The following is a 24424-nucleotide window of genomic DNA, read 5'->3' on the forward strand; positions in this document are numbered from 1 at the left end:
ATCTTAGAGGGGGAGAAATGTAATTCCCGAGATTTTATTGACTGTAATATGAGATTAATCTGAAATGATTTATGGATTAATTAAGGTAAATATAGACGGAATGGATTAGACCGGGAAAGACGCGAAGTATGTGCGAGGGAGGTTCCATTCGCGCGCATGCGCGACCTAGCGCGCACACATGCGCGGAACGGGCAGAAGACCCCGCGCATATACGCGGCTTGAGGGAGCGCATATGCGCGAGGTGTCCAGTAGCCAAGGAGCTATAACAGAACATTGCGCGCACATGCGCGAAATGAGCAGCGCACATGCGCGAGGTAGGCAGAGAGTTGGGCGCACATGCGCGGGGTGATGTCACGCATATGCGTGAGTGGTAGAATGCCGAGACAGTAGGTCTCGCGCATATGCGCGAATGGAGGACGCGCATATGTGCGAGCTGATAAATATTCGGACAGAACTCTCGGCGCATATGCGCGGGGCTTGGGCGCGCATATGCGCGAGTCATGCAGAATGAAAAAGTGCCACTTGCCCCTTACATGCAACGTGTATACATATATATATACAAGAGTCTTCAAATTTTTCAGAACAGGGAAAGGAAGAGAAACGAGCTGCCAGGAAAGCTCAAGTTCTAATGTACGATCTGGTCATCTGATTTGAAATCTGACTTCAGTACCGAGTTCCTATCGACGCAGGCTACAACTGGACGTTTGTTTTGTTACGTTTAGATACAATTTGAAATTATGATATTGTCAGAATTGAATATGAATCATATATGGTGTTTTTGATATCGTAGACATCGTATAATTGAAGTCAGATTGAAGAACAGACTGTGTATGTATTTGTTATGATTTTCGCAGTTGATTTGATTGAGATTCGATATTAGAACTGTATTGTTATTGATTATAAGTTGTACCGATATTGATTATGAATTCGGGTATTATATCTGTGATGTTGAGATTGACGGGGTTATCGAGACTGTATTGTTATACCGTCGAAACATCAGTAAATTGATATTGATCAGATTCAGTAGTGATTTAGATTATATCATGATATCGTCGATATGGATTAGATTGTATCTTGATTTGATATTGATCAGATTATGTTTGATTTGAGTATTGATCAGAATAGATTTTGAATTGAGTTGCATATTGAGATTGTGCCTATGCGATATTGTATTTCAGATTGATATGGACAGATTTAACTTCGAGACTTCGACTTCGTCAGACCGCGAAGACAAAGATATAAATTTATGTTGATGTGGATTGCACAACTCAAGTCCGATTGACTTGAGTTTCCCAAAATCACATACTTTACTTTATTGCATCGATATTTGCAATTGTATGAGATTGATACCTTTGAATTATTGATTTATGTATTGAGTCATTAAGCAGATACGCCTAATTGTGAATAAGTAATCTTGTGACAGTAGTGCCGGATAGTGATGAAATCGTCACTGGCACATTGCACATTGCCACAGGATAGGATATTGGTGAAAATGCTAAAGTCTGTGACGGTTAGGTCAAGACACCGGACGTTTGGCTATATCGGAGTGGATAGAATTGGAGTTTCTTCTATTACTGGTGTTCGATATGGAAAGAGCCAAAGTCCGTGAATAAGAACATACCACCACCCCTATCGGAAGTGTAGATGGGTGTATGTTCTTATTCCGATCGGGATCCCTAGATTAGGACTGAGTTGAGTCTGATTCTGAGAATCACGGAGAGTGATTTATTGCTTGATATGGAATTATGTTTCTGATGATGATATATGTTTAGAATATAATTTATCCTTGATATTAATTCATGTTTAAGATTATAATACATGTGATGAATATTTGATTCATGTTCTGATTTTGATATATGTTATGAATGTTTATTTCATGCTTTTATATTGTTTATATGAAAGCCATGTATACATGATTTATATTGGGAATATAATTCTCATCGGAGTTATCCGGCTGTTGTCTTGTTTTTATGTGTGCATGACAACAGGTTGGACAGGATCAGGGTCAAGACAAGAAGAGAAAGAGATCATGATTAGAGTGGAGACTACGGACTTGGATTAAAGATAGGGTTTGAACACTTGATAATTAGTTGTTAAACCTTAGTTTTTATTGAATGTAGATTGTACAAGACTTGTATTTTAATTATACAATTCTGTATTTTAGTTAGATTCCATTACGTTCCGCAATTAAAGAAATTTTTTTATGACCCAAATTACTTGAATTAATAAATTGATCCTAATGATGATTAAGAATTGAATTAGCGTCCGGGTCCCCACATTGAGTATGAGGCATATAGAAATATATGAAAAATTCATTAGGAACATAATTAAAAAAATGTATCATTACAATTAAAAATAAGAAAACTTTGAAAAGAACTTTTCATAAGTTTTTTCAAATAATAATAATTATCATAATGTGAGCTAAACGGGCATAACCTCTCCTGCTCATTGTGTGGTTGTGTCTTTGCTTTTCCCTCGTTGCCTTAAATTTTTCACTCTTTTCCTGAAATTAAAAAACATATAACATATTCATATATAATTGATTAGTCACATGATTGCTAAATATTAAAGCGCTAGAATACTTGGCACACGGGCTCTGTAGATAAGGTTCAGTTTAAGCCTATTGGTATCTAGGTTGCATTTTTTTGTTTATTTTGATATATTGAATTGGTATGCTGGAATGTTTTTTGCTGATCACATCTTTATGCATGAACCAGTATGCTGGAATATTTTTTGCAAGTATGTTATTTTAGTATGCTGGAATGTTTTTTGCAAGTATGTTGTTTTAGTATTTTCCTGATCACATCTTTATGCATAATCACTTTTTCCCTCTACTCTTTCTAACAGTCGAAGTCCCTCACTGTGAAGGGTCAATTACTGACAGCCACACAAAAGCTAAAAATCATCCAAAATCCTTTCCTCTAGTAAATTGTTCATACACCAACCATGTAGTAACCACACAGTAACCACAAATCGCACTTTGCTTACAAAACTCAAATGCATGCAGCATCCAAAGTGTTTATAAAATCATCAATTTATAAATACATATAAATCACCATATATAACTTCATACAACAAATCATATTAAGTGAATTACTTGATCAACCAATTGTATATATTACTAAATTTAAGCCCAAAAATAATAACAATTATATGCATGTATCCAAAAGTGAAGAAATCCATAACAATGAATTGATACTTACTTGAAATGCTGGTGATAGTGTCTTCTTTACAAACAAGTCCCATTGGTTTTGATCCATAAATTTGGGCTTCAAAAGACAAAGATCTCGTGAAGCCACTCGACCATCATGAAATTCTCGTATAAGTATTTGGAGTTTGGATTTTCTATCACGCCACAATTTACCTAACTTTTGAAAGATTGAATGTTTCTCCCACTCCTCAACTTTATAGTTCAACTACACATTAAGAAGCATAAAAATATTTCTACATTTTGTTATAAAATAGGAATACAAAAACAGTGATAAACATTACCTGAAGACAACGCCACATCTTATTCTTCATTTCCTCGTTCAAGTCATTCCATCGATCTAATGTATATGGCACAAATTCTTTTACCATGCAACCTAGAAAAGAGGCATATTTGACCGAATTATCTCCAATTGCCTGTCCAAACTCATTACGTTCCAGATCTTTGGGCTGTTGTTGGCCACTAACCAAATTAAACTTTGATGAACCTCGTCCTTTTTTCTTATTAGTTTTGGCGTCATCAATTAGCTCTTTATCACGCAAATATTTTGATGAATTAGGTAGAGTGTTGGAGTCCCCTCTCGATAGCTTATTAGCTATATTTTCCTACAAAATATCACAAAGACATATTATCATGTAAACTTGAGACTTTATTAAAATTAAAATAATAATAAATTAACAAAAAAATAAAATATCACCTGAACTTCATCTACAGATACCTTGTTGCGTTTTTGACCCAATCTGCTCATTTTTTAATGCTATATACGAAGAAATAATCAAACACGTAATATAAGAAGATAATTCGCTGAAAATAAAAAAAACAGACAAATATATTGCAACAGTAAATAAAGTGTAATGGAACCTTTTAAATTAACTATAAAATCTAGAACCGAAAATTTCAATCACGGATCAGTCACATCAATTCCCTCACACTCATTTCTCGCATATGGTTCTTTCTCAGTAATGTTAATCTCAAGTGTGGACACATCAAGAGGTATTGATGATGTATAGACTTCCTCTTCAAGCAAATTCATGTTATGCATACCCCGAGGCGGCGCTTTCAGCAACACATACCAGTTTGATTCGTCATTGTCTCTAGAATAGAATACTTGTTTTGCTTGTGATGCTAAAATGAAAGGATCGCCTTCAAAAGTTCTTAGACCTTGGTGTAAGTTGACCAGTGTAAAACCATCTTTCATTTTGATTTCAGTTTCATGATTTGCCCAATCACACCTAGAAACGGGAACTTTGAAAGAATAGTAGTCTAGTAAAACAATATCTCGTATAACTCCATAGTATTATGTGAATAATCATTCGCACTAGACTGACAAACAGTATCTGCTTCAATTGAAACACCACTATCTTGTGTCGACCTTTCAACATCAATTGTGTGGAATCGATATCCATTTATAATATAACCCGTATAAGATATAACATGTTTTCTTGGACCATGTGCTAGCCATTGAATTCTGTCTGATGAGTTATCACAAACATTTTTTGATAACCATTGAGCAAATGTTTCCACATGTCGCTTCTGTAAAAATGTTTCATTAATTAAGAAATGACGATCTGTTTGTTTAAGCTCTTCAATGTGCATCCTATTTAAAATCATTAAAGGGTGATTATAATAATATATGAATTATGTAATAGACAAAGGCTAATATGATATGTAATTAACTATACTCATTGTAAGTAAGGCTCAACTTCAGCAGTATTGAACAACACATATCGATGTGCAGCTTCCAACACATGGTCTTCTAAAACTTTTTCTTTTCCTTGAGAAATTGGGCGACCTTCCACTAATCCATTCTCCATATCCTGATTCCGATTAGAACGGATACCAATACTCGCCGCTTTTTCTATATAAGCACTACAAAATCGCATTCGTTCTTCTGCAAGGTAACACTCAGCTATGCAACCCTATTGCCTTGCACGGTTCTTCACATACTCTTTAAGTTTTTTCATAAATCTAAATAACAAAACAAATTTCATATGAAACTAGTGTTTGTAGCAAATATAAATTCTTTGTATAACATAATATTGGTCTAAAAATAAATTAATATCTATTACCTTTCAAATGGATACATCCAACGGAATTGGACAGGCCCACACAAGCGAGCCTCTCTTGCTAAATGAATTGTCAAATGAACCGAGATAGTGAAGAAAGCGGGTGGAAAATACCTTTCCAACATGCATAGAGTTTCAGCAATATTCTCCTCGAGTTGTTCTAAACGGTTCCTGTCTAACACTCTTTGACATAATTCATTGTAAAATGCACACAATAAAAATAGAGCACTACGTGGACCTTTAGGTAAAAGACTTCTCAATGCTACTGATAGCAATTGTTGCATTAGAACAAGGCAATCATGAGATTTCAGCTAATAAGCTTATGTTCTTCTAAAAAAACACAGTTACCAATATTTGAGCTATAGCCATCGAGTAACTTTATTTTCTTCAATCTAGAGCAAAATACATTCATTTCTTTTTTAGACAATGTATAATGTGCAGCAGGCAAGTGAAACATATTTTCCCCTTTCTCTTGAGGGTGTAATTCTTTTCTAATGTTTAAGTGCATCAAATCTTTGCGAGCATTCACACCATCTTTGGATTTTTTCTTCACGTTTAACAATGTACCTATGATATTTTTGCAGACATTCTTTTCAACATGCATCACATCTAAGTTATGACGTAGCAGCAATCCCTGTACGTAACCATTAACAGATTTCATAGTATTAGTTCAGGATTCATAAAAGTTTATGAACAAAAAAACAAATTTATAAAACTTGATGAATAGAGAGCAAAATAACTCACACTCCAGTATGGCAAACTGAAAAAAAATTGACTTATTCTTCCACATTTGATCTGATTTTTGTACATTTTTGAAATATCATGCGTTTTTCTCTTTCTCTTTGCATTATTGATATTCTGACTCCTTTTCTTTTTTCCCTAGTCATTTTCAATGACTTTTACCGCATTCAGAATTTCTAAGCCAGTCAAAGTCCTCGGTTTTCCTTTTCTCTCTTTTTTCCCATTAAACCACTTCTTTTTCTCACGAAACGGATGATCAGGAGCAAGAAATCTTCGGTGGCCTAAGTATGAAAACTTTTTACTATACTTAAGCCACATAGAACATACGTCTTCACCACATATTGGGCAACCAAATTTCCCTTTTGTGGCACATCCAGCTAGGTTTCCATAAGCTGGAAAATCATTGATTGTCCATATCAAGATAGCCTTCAGATTGAACATTGACTTGCTAAATGCATCAAATGCCTCCACACCTATGTCCCACAACTCCTTCAAATCCTCCACAAGAGGTTCCAAATACACATCTATATCATTTCTCGGTTGCTTTGGACCTAGTATTAGTAATGTTAACATAAGATTTTCCTTCGACATGCACTTCAATGGTGGAAGATTGTAATTGACCAAGATAACCGGCCAACAACTTTATCTGGAACTAAGGTCACCAAAAGGGTTGAATCCATCTGTTGCAAGACCAAGACGAAGATTTCTAGGATCTGATGCAAAAGTAGGCCACTTGTGATTTATTGTATCCCAAGCTACTGAATCAACTGGATGACGCATAATATGATCTTGACTTTTGTGATTGGAGTGCCAAATCAAATCTTCAGCCATTTCTTCTGATTTAAACATCCTTTTAAATCTTGGTATCACAGGAAAATACCTTAGCACCTTTTCAGGAACTCCTCTACGAACTTTGAAGGTAACTTTGTCCACCTTCCATCTTGAGGAACAACATTTGGGACATGAGTCTAATTCTTTGAGCTCCTTTCTAAATAGACAACAATCATTTGGGCAAGCATGAATCTTCTCATATCCTAAATCAAATGGTTTCAACAAATTTTTCATTGAGTAAACATTTTGTGGAAGTGTGGTTTTTTCTGGAAGCATGTTACCTAAGATCTTAAGGAGCTCATTGAAACTACTGTCAGTGTGACCATTGGTAGACTTGTAATTGTATAATGTGACAGATGCTGACAACTTTGTATAAGTCGTACATCCAGGGAAGAGAGGAGTTTCTGCATCTTCTAATAAATCAGCAAACTCATAATCTCTTGCGTCAGACGTAGTGTGTCCAACCTCTTCATCTGAGACAAATACATCCCTATATAAGTGAAATGCCTCTCTACTTTCATCCTCCGCTTCTTGAACTCCTCCTAAACTACCTTCACCTTCAAATTGTGGGGTAACAGTTTCACCATGGAAGAACCAAATCTTGTATGAAGGATCGAACCCCTTGATAATTAAGTGCTCATATGATAAGTGCAAAAATTGCACTTAATTTATATGTTAATCCATTTGATCTATGCTGGTTTCGAACATATTTATGCTTGGTTTTGTTGTTTTTGTGTAGTGCAGGGGATGTACAACTATGGGATGAGTTAGAGCAATTAGAGACGTTTTTTAGCGTAAAACAGCGAAAGACTCAGAGCCGCAGTGCCACAAAAAGCCATGCAGCGCCACAATGTGCGAAACAGAAGCGCCGCAGCGCTACAAGATGAGCGCCGCCGCGCCAGCAAACCGGGAGACAAGCGCCTAGGCGCCGCACTAGGTGCTGCACAAGCAGCGCCGCGGAGCCTCAATGCCGAAAGCTAAGCGCTTAGGCGCTAAGGTACAAGCACCGCGGCGCTAATGCTCACGAACGACGAGCGCCTAGGCGCCAATTACTCTGCGCCGCGGCGCTAATGGCGGCGAAACAAGACTAAATGAGCTTCGACTTACGGCCCGGACGGGGGAATAAAAGAAAGACAAATGTTCAAAAATGGGGGCCGGAAAAAGAATTTACAGGCAGCCGACATCAGAGAGTGAAAGGGAAAAGCGAGAGCCAACGACGGAGCGCGAAGAACAGAGATAGAAGACGCTGGATCCGGACACGGAGACGCACTTTCATCCCTCGCCAACACGTTCTTAATTCGGTTTCTTACTTTTACGTTTGTAATGATTACGAACTGGTTTTGTATTGATTTAAATTCGAGTATGAACTAATTCTATTTTTTAGAGATTGATTTAGTCTTCGTTTACCCTATGTTATTGATTTTTTGACTTTTGATCAAATTAATTCATCGTGTTTATTTGTGATTTCTTGTCATTAATGCTTTTGAATTACTGGCCATAATTCGACTGATCTAATAAATGAGATCTAACACTCGAGAGAGGTGATCAAAATTAGGACAGGGGAAATCGCATCGTCAGATGTTTATAACGTGCATAAGACGTATAACTTTGGCGAATCCATAAGAGAACATTGGTTGCATTTATTACGTGTTACTTGATTTTGAATTGACATATTAAAATCGGTAATAGGTAATACAATTCTATTTAACACTTGAAAAAGAAAATAGAAAACTTGCGAGTTCTTGGTTAGTAAACTTGATGCAATTAAATGACATGTTAGTTATTTTTAATTTAACATAGGGGAAAACAGACGAAATCAGATCTCTAGATTTATTTACTCAGTGAATTTCTACTGCGTGCTAGAATTACAGGATTTGTTATTTTATTTGAATTGATTATAAACCAACTATTTGATTTGTCTAAATAAAGTTGAGCTATGTCAATTATGGTAATTAATATACAATTTTAAATAATTACTCTTCGTGGGATCGATATCTGTACTCAAACCAGTACTAAAACTTGACACCGTACACTTGCGGTAGTGAAAATACGCAACAAGTTTTTGGCGTCATTGCCGGGGAGTAAACTTTTTAATTGCATATTAATATCGTTAATAAGTAGTCTTGACTTTAATTTAGATTTTATTTTATTTATTTATGTTGTTACGTTAGAATCTTTTCTGTTTTGCAGTGCATGCTAAGATCGTACAGCCCTGATTTGCTTATCTTTGATCCGGAGATCGAAAGAACTGCGAGGAGACTAAGAAAAGCGAGAAGGGAAGAAATCCAAACAATGGCTGAAAACAGAGAGGACGCGAGATATAACCCGCCAGACGCCATACCTATCAGAGACCACTTCAGCCCAGTGATCAACAATCATTACTCTGGTATTGCAAGGGGAACCATAAACGCAAAAAATTTCGAGTTGAAGCCTGTACTGATAAATATGGTTCAACAGAACCAATTTGCTGGAACTGCCACTTCTGACCCTCATGTTCATTTAAGGACATTCCTGGAGATCACGGATACGGTAAAAATTAATAATGTTTCTGATGATATTATTAGATTGCGCTTGTTTCCATTTTCTCTCAGGGACCAGGCGAGAGGATGGCTCCAATCACTTCCTTTGAGAAGTATCACTACATGGCAAGAGCTGGCGACGAAATTTCTTTCTAAATATTTTCCCCCAGCTAAGTCTGCGCAATTGAAGATTGAGATCAGTACTTTCAGGCAAACTGACTTTGAGCAACTTTATGAGGCGTGGGAAAGGTACAAAGAGTTATTGCGGAGGTGCCCTAATCATGGTTTTGAGGACTGGGTCCAGATTGAGCTTTTCTATAACGGGTTGAATGGTCAGACACGGACAACAGTGGATGCAGCAGCAGGTGGCACGATATTTGTCAAATCTCCTGCTCAAGCCTACGACTTGCTTGAGCAGATGACTATTAACAGCTACCAATGGCCGTCTGGGAGGTCAGGAGTACAGAGGACTGCTGGAGTGTATGTTGTGGACCCTATCACATCACTCACTGCGCAAGTATCAGCATTGACTACACAAATAGCGAATATGAATAAAGTGGGTACATCAAACACTGAGGGACCACCGGTTGTTGTTGAAGAATCACATTTTCCTGAAGAAGTCCAATACATCAACAACAAGAACTTTGGAGGCTATGAAGGATATCGAGGTAACCCTCCCCCTAATACTTATCATCCTTGATTGAGAAACCATGAAAATTTTTCTTATGCAAACAATAAGAATGTGTTGAATCCTCCACTGGGGTTCAATACATCAAATGGGGAAGGGAAGCCATCATTTGAAGATTTAGTTGGAACATTTGTTGTTGAATCTGGTAAAAGATGTCTAGAACTGAGTCTAGACTGGAAAACCTTGAGACACACATGGCGAGTATTGGTGCGACCTTGAAAATCCTTGAATCGCAAGTGGGGCAGATAACGAAGCAACTAACGTCTCAACCGTCAGGCGCAGTTCAAAAGACTCCCGACCCAAATCTGAGAGAGGTGAATGCCAATTTTATATATCATGAAGAGATTTGTGTGGTCGGCAGAGAAGAGAAGGAGATTGAACTCACACCTGTTCGGGATGAAAAGCTAAGTCCAACCAAAAGAGCCCGAGGTAAGAAATCTGAGAGGTATGATTTAAATCAATGCATTGATATTTCTTTACTTCCCTACCCCCAGCGATTTTTACAATTACAAGCTGAATTTCAAAAAAAAAAGAAGGTCTTGAAAATCTCAAAAACCTACACACTAATAATGAGTTTGTAGATCAGGTGGAAGGTGAAGTTACCGAAGGAACACGAAGAAATCTTCCTCAGAAGTTGCTAGATCCCGGGGAATTTATTGTACCATGTGAAATAGGGAGTAAATTGGTGGAAAAACCTATATGTGACTCAGGAGCGAGCGTGAATATAATGCCAAATTCTCTCTACGAGAAACTGAGATTAAGCATGATAAAGCCCACAGGACTAAGCTTACAGATGGCAGATAAATCAATCAAGACACCGTTGGGTATTGTGGAAGATGTTGAACTTCGGATCGACAAATTGAAGGTTCTAGCAGAGTTCGTGGTACTTGACATAGAGAATAGTCAGAACGTTCACGTCATTCTAGGACGACCATTATTGGCTACTGTTGGAGCCATCATTGACGTGAAACGAGGAAAGATGACCATGGAAGTTTAAGGTCACGAGCCATCCACCTGAAACACCAAAAACAAGCGAACCGTGAAGCATGAAAGGAGGGGCCGAAAATCTGCACTTCATTTTTTGAAAAAGTGGTCTTGTATTTCGGTTTTGCTTAAATAAAATCATGAGTATGTTGTTTTAAAATACTAATATGGCTTGATTGAAGAGCAAATAAAAACATATACATGCCTTGGTTTCATTTTGAAAAGAAAACGAACGAATATGACGACGCGGCGCGGAGGAGGCGGAGTGATCTTCTTTTCTTGCTTCTATTCGATTTCCTCTCTTATTTCTTGCTATGAGGCTCACGATTTTTACTATGAATGTGCTCTGAATTTCGGTGCTAGGGAGAGGGGGAAATGGTTAGGAGAATGAAGGGGAGCTGCAATATAAAAGGGATTCAAATGGCATGACCAAGTCTTGATCCCTTTGAAATTGAAATGGTTTGATATCCAAGAGATTGTTGGAGGGATAATGGGGTGCACAAAGGACCGATTCTTCCTATCAAACAAGGCTAGGATAATGATGGATTAATAATTAAATGGTGATTAGAAAAATGAAGGGTTATCATACTAAGAAATAACAAGGAAAGGGTCAAAAGTGGTGAGTTGTCAAAGAATTGTTATGACATCTAGGGGGTGGCCGAAATTAAGCTAATAAATGGAGGGGAAATATTGCTTAGTTAGTGTATTTTAAATCTTTAGAATTTCATCTATCCTTTAAATAATTTAGTGAATTAACACATTAATTATGGAACCTAAATGAACTTATTTCCTACTTACCTCAAGTTACTTAAATAATTCCTTAAACCTCCTTTTAACTTAAATTAACTTATTAGTTAGCTAAAATAAATTCTGGGAATGTTTTCTTAATATTAAATTTTATCTCAAAACTCCAACTCCAGTCCGGCCTCACTTAATTAACTGAAAAGATAGCAACTAAACTACTGCATGAAATAAATAAATTTAAAGAAAAGAATTTAAATCCTCATGCAATAATAATAACAATCATTTTACTTTAAATGCTATAAATTATGCATGACTTATACGTAGTCTGGTTTACAGGTTCTACATCAACTGGTGGCAATAAGGGCATCCAAGAACTCATACGACCCACCTTGAGCAGTCTAGTGACAGTCGGGCTGACGACGTTAAACCAAGCGCTTGTTGGGAGGCAACCCAACCAGTATCTTTTATAGCTTTTGTTTTCTTTATTCGATTTTATTTTTTTTTCATTAGTATAATTGCTTTTACATTTTCTTTTTATCTAATTTGGCATGTGAAGATTAGATACTGATTTATGCGTTTTTATGTAGGTACAAGTTGAAACAAGGCAAGGAACGAACTCGTTTTAACAAGAGTTTCACCTGAATAGCGCCTAGGCTCCATACAAGAAGCGCCGCAGCGCTAGATAATCAGCGCCTAGGCGCTGAAAGCCGAAGGTTAAGCGCCGCAACACCACTTACTCAGCGCCACGGCGCTAGGTCGTTTTATATGAAAAAAAGGGGGACCGAGACTTCATTTTTCAAAAACCTAAGAAGCAAGCGTCGCGGCTCCTCCACTTCCACTGCGACATCTCATTGGTTGCTAGACTGCCGCGGGATCAGAGACAGAGACAGATTATGAGTGCTACGGGAGAGGCTTCAGGGAATGATGCGCAGCCACCTCCCGTCCCACAGGCACGTGCAGGGAGGGGACAGACAGCGCACGAGCGTCTCGATGACATCGAGCGTGTTATGAGGCGACAGTGGCGGATGACACAAGAGCACATGGATTACGTGTACGATTTTCATCAGGTGCTCGCACAGCAACACCATGCAGCCGTATTTCCCTAGCCACCGGCATTTTCACACAGACCTATCGAGGATGACGAGGAGTACTATGATGACGAGGATACTTAGATGTCAGGTGAGGACAGCGATTCCTGAAAAGCGCTGTATGAGGTACGTGTGCGGGGACCCGGGCTCTAACTCAATTCTTTTCGGGATTAATTGGATCTTTATTCAAAATGTGGGTCAAATTTTCGCTCTTTAACATTAATTCAAATGTAAATACTAAGCATAATATCTTTCTTTATTTAATTACAACACATATAATATACATGTCATGTTTTACTACAAACACATCACTAGTGTTTAATACAAACCATAAACTACGAGTAGTACAAATCTAGTACAACATCACTAGTGATCTTCTGCGCCCGTAGTCAACACGCTATCTTGATCTCATCTCTGACGTGACCCAGATCCTGCCCCACCTGTTGTTATGCACACATACAGACATAACAACAGCCGGAAACTCCGGTGAGAACAAATCCCAGTATAAAACATGTATACATGCTGATACGAAATCATAAATCATGCATGAAAGCAATAACAATGGCTCCATAGTTTATGAAACCGATCTATCTAAACATGCAATTCAAATCAAATCATGTCTTGACTCGAATCGACTCTACTCTAGGGATCCCGGTGTGAATAAGACGTCAATGGCTGTCACCTACCCTCTCAATCGGGGTGACTGTACGTTTTATTCCTAGACTTCGGTCATATCTGTATCGAATGTCTACAATCGGATTGAGTCTGGTCCGAAGCGTCGATACCACCGAACATCTAGTTTGGCAAGTCTGCCAATGACTCTCCTATCTCAAAGGCTTGAATATAAATCTCTAAACAAGACATCATCATATCAAGAGATTTGAATATAAATCTATAAACAAATCAAATTCATATCACAAGATAAACAACAATTCTAGTATGTGATTTGGTTGGGAAACTCAAATTGAATCTCATTTGAGTTGTGTCTTCCCCGAACAAACATGAATTATACCTTCTTGTCGTTCGTAGCAGTCGAAGTCTCGTATTCTCGATATCGAATCTGTCAAACCAAATCTGAAATGACATATATACAATGCACCATATCAACTTCTAACTCAAAAGGATACACATATGGAGCAATATTCAATCTCGGTACGTTTTGGCGGCATAACGGCGTAGTTTCTTGGTACCTGTCAACTCAAACTTCAATAATCAGTAACCATAACTCATAATCCTCATCATAAACACATGATAGTACTCAAAATCTGCATATCTTAACACTAAGCATGCTGGAAATAGTAACAATAGCATACAATGTCCGTTCTTCGATCCGGTTACGAATATACGTTGCTTAAAATCTCAAGAACATATTATGGAGCTCAATTCATCATTCTCCCAACACATATATATCAAAACATGTTGAAAGTGAACAATACTTACATCCTTTTGTAGCTTTTGATGCCAGGAGCATAAATCTATGTTTGAATTGAAATTTGGTTGGTTGGATGTTGCACAATCTAATTTCTAAGACATGATGAATACTTGAGCTTTCATGGAGTTCCTCTCGATTCTCATTCTGTTGAGGAAGAGTGAAGGAAAGACAACACACCTTATATGCATGTCCAAGGACACATGCTTTATTCTTCAATCAACACGTATGACCGCGGGTGCAGTAGTTCATGAACCGCGGCTGCGCTCAAGCTTCGGAAGTCCATCCAACTTTGCATAAACATCGACCGCGGGTGCGCTACATATAAGACTGCGGGTGCGGTGAAATCAACGCGGGTGCGGTTACATTTGAACCGCGGGTGCGGTGTCATTTCTGTAAATAATTTCCAACTCTCTTTCCATCAACCGCGGGTGCACTCTTTCTTGGACCGCGGGTGCGGTGACCCTACTGTAAAAATGGCCATATTTCTGTCCATGCACCGCGGGTGCGGTATCAAAAGGGGCGCGGGTGCGGTCTTCTTCTTCAAGCAACACTTCATCTTTTCATTTAGCGCCTCTCATTACATGTCATGCATACTCATATCTTCCGAATATCACATCAATGAAGACTAATAAATCTCAAGCCTTACATTTCTCCCCCTCTAAAAATGATTTCGTCCTCGAAATCGCAGGTCATCAATCATAACATAAATGAAAACAATATAATCAAAAGCTGAATAAATACTCACATCATGAGAATAACTCGGGATATCTCTGTCTCATATCTGCTTCTGTCTCCCAAGTAGCTTCCTCGGTGCCATGACGACTCCACTGGACTTTCACTAGTGGAATAGTCTTCGTTCTGAGCTGTTTCTCTTTCCGATCAAGAATCTGTATCGGTTGTTCAATATAACTCAACGTTTGATCCAGCTCAGCTTCGTCAGGCTGAATGACATGAGAATCATCAGGCATATATCTACGCAGCATTGATACATGAAATACGTCATGTATTCCAGATAGAGAAGGAGGAAGAGCCAATCGATATGCTCGATCGCCAATCTTTTCAAGAATCTCGTATGGACCGACGTATCTAGGAGACAATTTCCCACGCTTGCCAAATCTGACAATGCCTCTGAAGGGAGAAATCTTCAAGAATACTATGTCCCCTTTTTCAAATACAAGCGGTCTACGTCTGATATTGGCATATTTGGCTTGCCTATCCTGTGATGTCTTCATTCGCTTCTGAATGATCTTCACCTTCTCAGTCATTTCCCGAATCATATCAGGCCCAAGTTCTGGTACTTCAGATATATCATCCCAGTACAACGGAGATCTGCACTTCTTGCCATACAATGCTTCAAACGGTGCCATCTCTATGATCGTTTGATAGCTGTTGTTGTACAAGAATTCACACAACGGTAGTGAATCTTGCCAACTAGTGCCAAAGTCTAGCAGTACAGCTCTCAACATGTCCTCTAAAGTATGGATAGTCCGCTCTGACTGTCCATCTGTCTGTGGATGATAAGCAGTACTTAGGTGCAATGTTGTACCTAAAGCCTGCTGCAGACTGTGCCAAAAGTGAGAAGTGAATCGTGGATCACGATCTGATACGATAGACTTCGGCACACCATGTAATCTGACCACCTCTCGGACATATATCTCAGCCATCTGATCATGTCTGTACGTCATTCTGTACGGAATAAAACACGCTGATTTGGTTAATCTGTCTATCACAACCCAAATCGCATCACAACCCCAAGATGATCGAGGTAACTTCGTCACGAAATCCATGGAAATGTGATCCCATTTCCATTCAGGAATAGACAAACTCTGAAGTAAACCTCCGGGCTTCTTTCTTTTGGCCTTCACCTATTGGCAATTTAAGCACTTAGACACATATTTGGCAACATCTGATTTCATCTGTTTCCACCAGAACTGTGTCTTCAAGTCGTTGTACATCTTTCTGCCACCAGGGTGAATGCTGAACCGACTACAGTGCGCTGCTGACAATATCTGTTGTTTCAACTCTGAAACATATGGCACTACAATACGGTTATTCACATACAGGACAAAATCACGTACCTGATATTCAGACTGATGTCCTGATCTGACATTCTGAATTGACTTCTGAATATTCTGATCAGTTCTCTGCGCTTCTTTGATTCGCGTAATCAAATCTGGTTCAATTTGAATCGAAGCAAGTAGCAATGGTCTACTACTTGTATCAAATGCTAATCTAGACAAACAACAGTATTCAATCATATTAGTCACTCCTATGGTCGATAAGGATAGGGCACAAACCTTTCGACTCAAGGCATCTGCTGCTGCATTTGACTTCCCTGGATAGTACTTGATCTCGCAATCAAAATCTTTCAGTAGATCAAGCCATCTACGCTGCCTCATGTTCAATTCTGACTGAGAAAACAAATATTTTAGGCTCTTATGGTCAGAGTAAATCTCAAATTTCTCACCATAAAGATAGTGACGCTAGCTCTTCAAGGCAAAAACAATAGCCGCCAATTCAAGATCATGAATGGGGTATCGAATCTCGTGTGGCTTCAGCTGTCTAGAGGCATATGCGATCACATGACCTCGCTGCATAAGAACACATCCCAGCCCTCTGTGAGATGCATCACAATATACCACGAAATCGCCAATACCTGAAGGAATCATCAAGACAGGTGCAATGGTCAGCCTCTTCTTCAACTCTAGGAAGCTAGACTCGCAATCCTCCGACCACACAAAGGGTGTATTCTTTTGCGTCAACTGGGTAATCGGCTTCGCAATGCTGGAGAAATATTTGATGAATCGTCGATAATATCCTGCTAGACCCATGAAACTGCGTATTTCTGGCACAGAAGTCGGTCTTGGCCAACTGATCATAGTTTCCACTTTACTCGGATCCACGGAAATACCATCTCCAGATATGATATGACCCAAGAAGACAACCTGTCTCAGCCAAAACTCACACTTTAACAGTTTCGCATATAATCTTTCATTTCTTAGTGTTTTCAACACAATTCTCAAATGATTGGCATGCTCATTCAAATTCTTTGAATACACCAAAATATCATCAATAAAAACAATCACAAACTCATCTAAATACCTCTGAAAGACACGGTTCATTAGTCCCATAAACACCGCTGGAGCATTCGTTAACCCAAAAGGCATGACAATAAATTCGTAATGTCCATACCTGGTTCGGAATGCTGTCTTTGGTATATCAATATCTCGTACTCGCAGCTGGTGATATCCAGATCTCAGATCGATCTTGGAATAGATAGATGATCGCTGCAACTGATCAAATAAGTCGTCGATACGAGGCAAAGGATATTTGCTCTTTATCGTTGCCTTGTTCAGTTGCCTATAGTCTATACACAATCTCATAGAACCGTCTTTCTTGCGCACGAATAGCACTGGAGCACCCCAAGGAGATACACTGGGTCTGATATATCCCTTGGCTAGAAGATCTTCTAGTTGTGCTTTCAATTCCTTCAACTCTATAGGCGCCATCCTATACGGAGCTCTCGAAATAGGAACGGTACCTGGAATAAGATCAATGCTAAAATCTACCTCTCGGGCTGGAGGTAACCCTGGAATCTCGTCAGGAAATACATCTGCAAACTCCCGTACTACTGGCAAATCTGCCAATGCCGGGCTCGATTTCAGTAAATCTACTGAATAAATAAGGAACCCTTCTGCTTCTTGTTGCAACAATTTACTCATAGTCAGAGCAGATACTAAGGGAATCCGAGATCTGGAACCCTTACCGTAGAATTTCTACTCCTCTGTCATTTCAGGTCTGAATCTGACAATCTTGTGAAAACAGTCTACGGTGGCTCTGTACTTAGTCAACATGTCAATCCCGACAATACAATCAAAATCAGATAAACCAAGTACAACACATTCTAAATCGATCTCATGCCCTTCAAACGTTAGTAAGCAATGTCTAATTGAAGTCACAGATATCAGACCACTTCCCAACGGAGAAGAAATAGACACTACAGCAGACAATGACTCGACAGGCAATGCATGTGTCAATGCAAAACGTTCTGATATGAATGTATGTGATGCACCTGTATCTATCAATACATATGCAGGATAACCGCAAAGAAAATAGTTACCTGCAATCACATCGTCTGGTGCATCTTGGGCTTGCTCCTCGGTCAGTGCAAACACCCGAGCTTGTTGTCTGGGAGGTTGGCTCACTGTCTGGCCACCTCTAGCTCTAGGTTGGGACTGTGTAGGCGTGGGTTGGAAAGAATGGACAGACGAAGCTTGTCTCTCAGGCTGAGTCACTGATGCTGATGACCCTGTACTCTGAAATCTCTGGGCACCTCTCTAGGGACAAACTCTGGCAAAGTGTCCCTGTTGCCTTCATATATTACATTTGCCCATCACTCCCTGACACTGCTCTATAGCATGTCGGCCTCCACAAGTAGTACAATATACACCTGTCACATCTGTACTCTGGCCAGGACCTCTCTGTCTTGCCCCACTGGAGCTCGATGAACTGCTCCATGCTCTCTTGAACTGCTTACCCTTAGCTTTCAAAGAATCTTTCTTCCCACTACTACTGATTCCACTATCAAATCGAGGAGGAGGTGGTGGAAACTGTGTGGCGAACGGTGGCGGTCTCTGACCCTGAACACTATAGGAAGCTCCTCGCTGCCTAATCAAGCCAGCCTCTGCTCCCTTCGCTCGATTCAGCGCCTCAGAAAAAGTGTTGGGTCGCCCCGTGTTCACTAAAGTGAAGATATCTGGATTCAAACCATTTATGAACTGATCGGCCACTGCCTCATCATTCCCTTCTACGTGAGGTGCAAATCGAAGTAAGGACGAGAATTTGGCAACATACTCCTCTATGTTCCACTGGCCCTGTCTCAAGTTGGCGAACTCGGCCCCTTTGTGTTTTCGATACGACACTGGAAAGAAACGTTGATAAAATTCATCTTTAAAGACTTTCCAAGTAATATCAATACCTCGATGTTCTAAGGCTCGTTTCGCCGTTAGCCACCAACTCTTGGCCAATTCTTGCAATTGATGCCCAATCAGCTTCACTCTACGTTCATCTGTATAGGCAAGTCATTCAAATAACATCTCTATATCATCCAACCAGCTTTCGCAATCCACTGCATTTTCTGTGCCCTTCAAGGTAGGTGGATGGAATGATTGAAATCTCTTCAACAAAGTCTCCATCGGTGTCGCAGTAACGTCCATCTGAGTACCTGATGTACTACCCTGTTCCGGCACTTGACCTGCAGCTGGTTATGGTATTCTTCTAGGCGGCATATCTGATTATCAAATGGATGAGTACACAGTCTATGCAATCTGTCTCAGACCTCCTCTGATTATATACCTCTGATCCAGAATCGGTTCTGATTCAGTCTTGACAATTATATGCTGTAAATCAACTCAGATACAATACAACATATAATAGGGAAAGCATTAAATCATGCTAGCACATCAAAAGCAAGGAAGAAGACTCGATCTACCCCGCTCATTCTATTCTATCTCAGTCTACAGAACCTATTGCTCTGATACCACCTGTTGTGGGGACCCGGGCTCTAACTCAATTCTTTTCGGGATTAATTGGATCTTTATTCAAAATGTGGGTCAAATTTTCGCTCTTTAACATTAATTCAAATGTAAATACTAAGCATAATATCTTTCTTTATTTAATTACAACACATATAATATACATGTCATGTTTTACTACAAACACATCACTAGTGTTTAATACAAACCATAAACTACGAGTAGTACAAATCTAGTACAACATCACTAGTGATCTTCTGCGCCCGTAGTCACCACGCTATCTTGATCTCATCTCTGACGTGACCCAGATCCTGCCCCACCTGTTGTTATGCACACATACAGACATAACAACAGCCGGAAACTCCGGTGAGAACAAATCCCAGTATAAAACATGTATACATGCTGATACGAAATCATAAATCATGCATAAAAGCAATAACAATGGCTCCATAGTCTATGAAACCGATCTATCTAAACATGCAATTCAAATCAAATCATGTCTTGACTCAAATCAACTCTACTCTAGGGATCCCGGTGTGAATAAGACGTCAATGGCTGTCACCTACCCTCCCAATCGGGGTGACTGTACGTCTTATTCCTAGACTTCGGTCATATCTGTATCGAATGTCTACAATCGGATTGAGTCTGGTCCGAAGCTTCGATACCACCGAACATCTAGTTTGGCAAGTCTGCCAATGTCTCTCCTATCTCAAAGGCTTGAATATAAATCTCTAAACAAGACATCATCATATCAAGAGATTTGAATATAAATCTATAAACAAATCAAATTCATATCACAAGATAAACAACAATTCTAGTATGTGATTTGGTTGGGAAACTCAAATTGAATCTCATTTGAGTTGTGTCTTCCCCGAACAAACATGAATTATACCTTCTTGTCGATCGTAGCAGTCGAAGTCTTGTATTCTCGATATCGAATCTGTCAAACCAAATCTGAAATGACATATATACAATGCACCATATCAACTTCTAACTCAAAAGGATACACATAAGGAGCAATATTCAATCTCGGTACGTTTTGGCGGCATAACGGCGTAGTTTCTCGGTACCGGTCAACTCAAACTTTAATAATCAGTAACCATAACTCATAATCCTCATCATAAACACATGATAGTACTCAAAATCTGCATGTCTTAACACTAAGCATGCTGGAAATAGTAACAATAGCATACAATGTCCGTTCTTCGATCCGGTTACGAATATACGTTGCTTAAAATCTCAAGAACATATTATGGAGCTCAATTCATCATTCTCCCAACACATATATATCAAAACATGTTGAAAGTGAACAATACTTACATCCTTTTGTAGCTTTTGATGCCAGGAGCATAAATCTATGTTTGGATTGAAATTTGGTTGGTTGGATGTTGCACAATCTAATTTCTAAGACATGATGAATACTTGAGCTTTCATGGAGTTCCTCTCGATTCTCATTCTGTTGAGGAAGAGTGAAGGAAAGACAACACACCTTATATGCATGTCCAAGGACACATGCTTTATTCTTCAATCAACACGTATGACCGCGGGTGCAGTAGTTCATGAACCGCGGCTGCGCTCAAGCTTCGGCAGTCCATCCAACTTTGCATAAACATCGACCGCGGGTGCGCTACATATAAGACCGCGGGTGCGGTGACATCAACGCGGGTGCGGTTATGTTTGAACCGCGGGTGCGGTATCATTTCTGTAAATAATTTCCAACTCTCTGTCCATCAACTGCGGGTGCACTCTTTCTTGGACCGTGGGTGCGGTGACCCTACTGTAAAAATGGCCATCTTTCTGTCCATGCACCGCGGGTGTGGTATCAAAAGGGGCGCGGGTGCGGTCTTCTTCTTCAAGCAACACTTCATCTTTTCATTTAGCGCCTCTCATTACATGTCAAGCATACTCATATCTTCCGAATATCACATCAATGAAGTCTAATAAATCTCAAGCCTTACAACGTGTTTCCATATTTTTCTTGCCTTATTACTGTACATTGGGGACAATGCACGTACTTAAAATTGGGGGGGGCGGGGGGTTGTGTTCACTATCGTGCACTCTGTTTTACCTTTGAGTTTCAATTTTCGTTCTCGTTCTTATTTTAGGAATTGCTTGATCAGTTATTCCCTGCACTTCTCGTTTAAAAAAAAAAGTTTTATTTCATTAAATATTAGAATTGTTAAGATTAGTCATGGATCAGCTATCGTGATGCCGATGATGAAAATAAAATCGTGAGTCTTAAGTATGAATGTATTCGTGAGTACTTGGGAGTCACATTTTTATGCACTGTCATGTTTGTTGATATTGTCGGTGCTTAGGGACTATTTACGTGCCTGTGATACTATTTAAACGAGAGAAACCTGATTTTTAGTAATTCTTGCATGACATTGACTGACACTTTTGCGAACACAAAGATGATCTAGGCAATTTTTCTCAATATCCTTGAGCATGTCTTCTTTATTCATTATCAATTGTTAGCCCATTGAGCCTCGAGTAGATTGAGATGCTTGACTTTTCTTTGTGTGCCTATCTTATATATCATTTTCATTGAAAATTGCATGTGATTGGTTTGTATGAGAAGACTAATGGATTGACGGAAATGTAGAACTTTTTTGAACACTTTTCGAGGTGAAATACGGATAATATGTAACATAGGAATGATTTAGGCGATCTTTGGAACCGTTTAAGCCTTCGAGCCTACCACACGAACATGTAATATCCCTAGTCTCCCACATTGAGCCTACTAAAAATCAAGTGGTGTGTGTCAATGACACACAATTAGCCCCTACTTGTATCTATTCTACATCCCACAACGACTACCTAATGAATCTTATACACTTATTGTCCTACCTTAATTTTGAGAGAAATAAGTTCATTGGTGTTGGAATGATTCAAATACTCCTTGAAAAAAATAATAATAAAAAAATTGAATGTTCAGAAAGGGGTTCAAAAAAAATAAAAATAATAAAAATAATAAAAAATAAAAAAAGAGGCAAAAGGAAGAAAAACAATGAAAAGAACGAATCAAAAGTGGTGAAAAAGAACTTATATGGGAAATGAAGGATATGAATGAGGGGAAAACAATAAGTGGATGGTGAGTGTAAAGAGAATGAAAATGAGTGAAATTGATAAAGTTCAAATATTTCTCTCAAATTTTGATCTCCATACCTTTATTGTAGCCATGAGCCGTAGCCTAACGTTAAAAGCCTACAAGGCCGATTAACCTTGTCACATGTATCCAATATACTAGTGGAGAAAAGTTGTTCAAGTCAAGCTTATGGATACCTGAAAAACATGGATAATTATCTTTTGAGCCAAACAATCACCAATAAAGTCCTTTGTGATCTGTGTAAGTAAATGTGTATTTTAATGAAGTATAAGTTGCACCGAACTGAGGATTTCTTAAGTTTTTAAGGCTATTTGGCATTGTGAATCTATTTGCGCAATCGATGAGGTAAATAAACATTGACATACCACACACGCACGTGACTCTCGAGCAAATACGAATCACATGAAAATAAATAGATCTGAGGCCACTTCCACTCTTTGCATATCCATGACTATAGTTGTCAGCGTTTATTTTTTGCTTGAGTCTGCATCCCTATTTTTACTTTTATTTTTGCTCGGGACTAGCAAAAGTTCAAGTTTGGGGGAGATTTGATAAGTGCAAAAATTGCACTTAATTTATATGTTAATCCATTTGATCTATGCTGGTTTCGAACAGATTTATGCTTGGTTTTGTTGTTTTTGTGTAGTGCAGGGGATGTACAAATATGGGATGGGTTAGAGCAATCAGAGACGTTTTTGAGCGTAAACCAGCGAGAGACTCAGAGCCGCAGCGCCACAATGTGCGAAACAGAAGCGCCGCAGCGCTACAAGATGAGCGCCGCCGCGCCAGCAGGCCGAGAGACAAGGGCCTAGGCGCTGCATAAGCAGCGCCGCGGCGCCTCAATGCCAAAAGCTAAGCGCTTAGGAGCTAAGGTACAAGCGCCGCGGCGCTAATGCTCACGAACGACGGGCACCTAGGCGCCACTTACTCAGTGCCGCAGCGCTAATGGCGGCGAAATAAGACTAAATGAGCTTCAACTTACGGCCCGGACGGGGGAATAAAAGAAAGACAAGGGTTCAGAAATGGGGGCCGGAAAAAGAATTTACAAGCAGCCGACATCAGAGAGTGAAAGGGAAAAGCGAGAGCCAACGACGGAGCGCGAAGAACAGAGATAGAAGACGCTTGATCCGGACACGGAGCCGCACTTTCATCCCTCGCCAACACGTTCTTAATTCGGTTTTTCTTACTTTTACGTTTTTAATGATTACAAACTGGTTTTGTATTGATTTAAATTCGAGTATGAACTAATTCTATTTTCTAGAGATTGATGTAGTCTTGGTTTACCCTATGTATCTAATTAATTCATCGTGTTTATTTGTGATTTCTTGTCATTAATGCTTTTGAATTATTGGCCATAATTCGACTGATCTAATAATTGAGATCTAACACTCGAGAGAGGTGATCAAAATTAGGACAGGGGAAATCGCATCATCAGATGTTTATAACGTGCAAAAGACGTATAACTTTGGCGAATCCATAA

General features: G+C 39.1%; 1 protein-coding gene across 1 annotated transcript; it reads right to left on the reverse strand.

Moving 5' to 3' along the window:
* Positions 1-2375: 2375 nt before the first annotated feature.
* Positions 2376-4004, reverse strand: LOC142548125 (uncharacterized). The gene is made up of 4 exons (XM_075656461.1): positions 3906-4004; positions 3493-3813; positions 3204-3416; positions 2376-2503 (listed from the first exon to the last, which is right to left on the reverse strand). The coding sequence occupies exons 1-4, from the start codon at positions 3954-3956 to the stop codon at positions 2393-2395; spliced, it is 696 nt and encodes a 231-aa protein (XP_075512576.1). The 5' UTR covers positions 3957-4004; the 3' UTR covers positions 2376-2392.
* Positions 4005-24424: the final 20420 nt, after the last annotated feature.

This window comes from Primulina tabacum, chromosome 6, assembly GCF_025594145.1.
Source record: "Primulina tabacum isolate GXHZ01 chromosome 6, ASM2559414v2, whole genome shotgun sequence".
NCBI classification, from domain to species: Eukaryota; Viridiplantae; Streptophyta; class Magnoliopsida; order Lamiales; family Gesneriaceae; genus Primulina; species Primulina tabacum.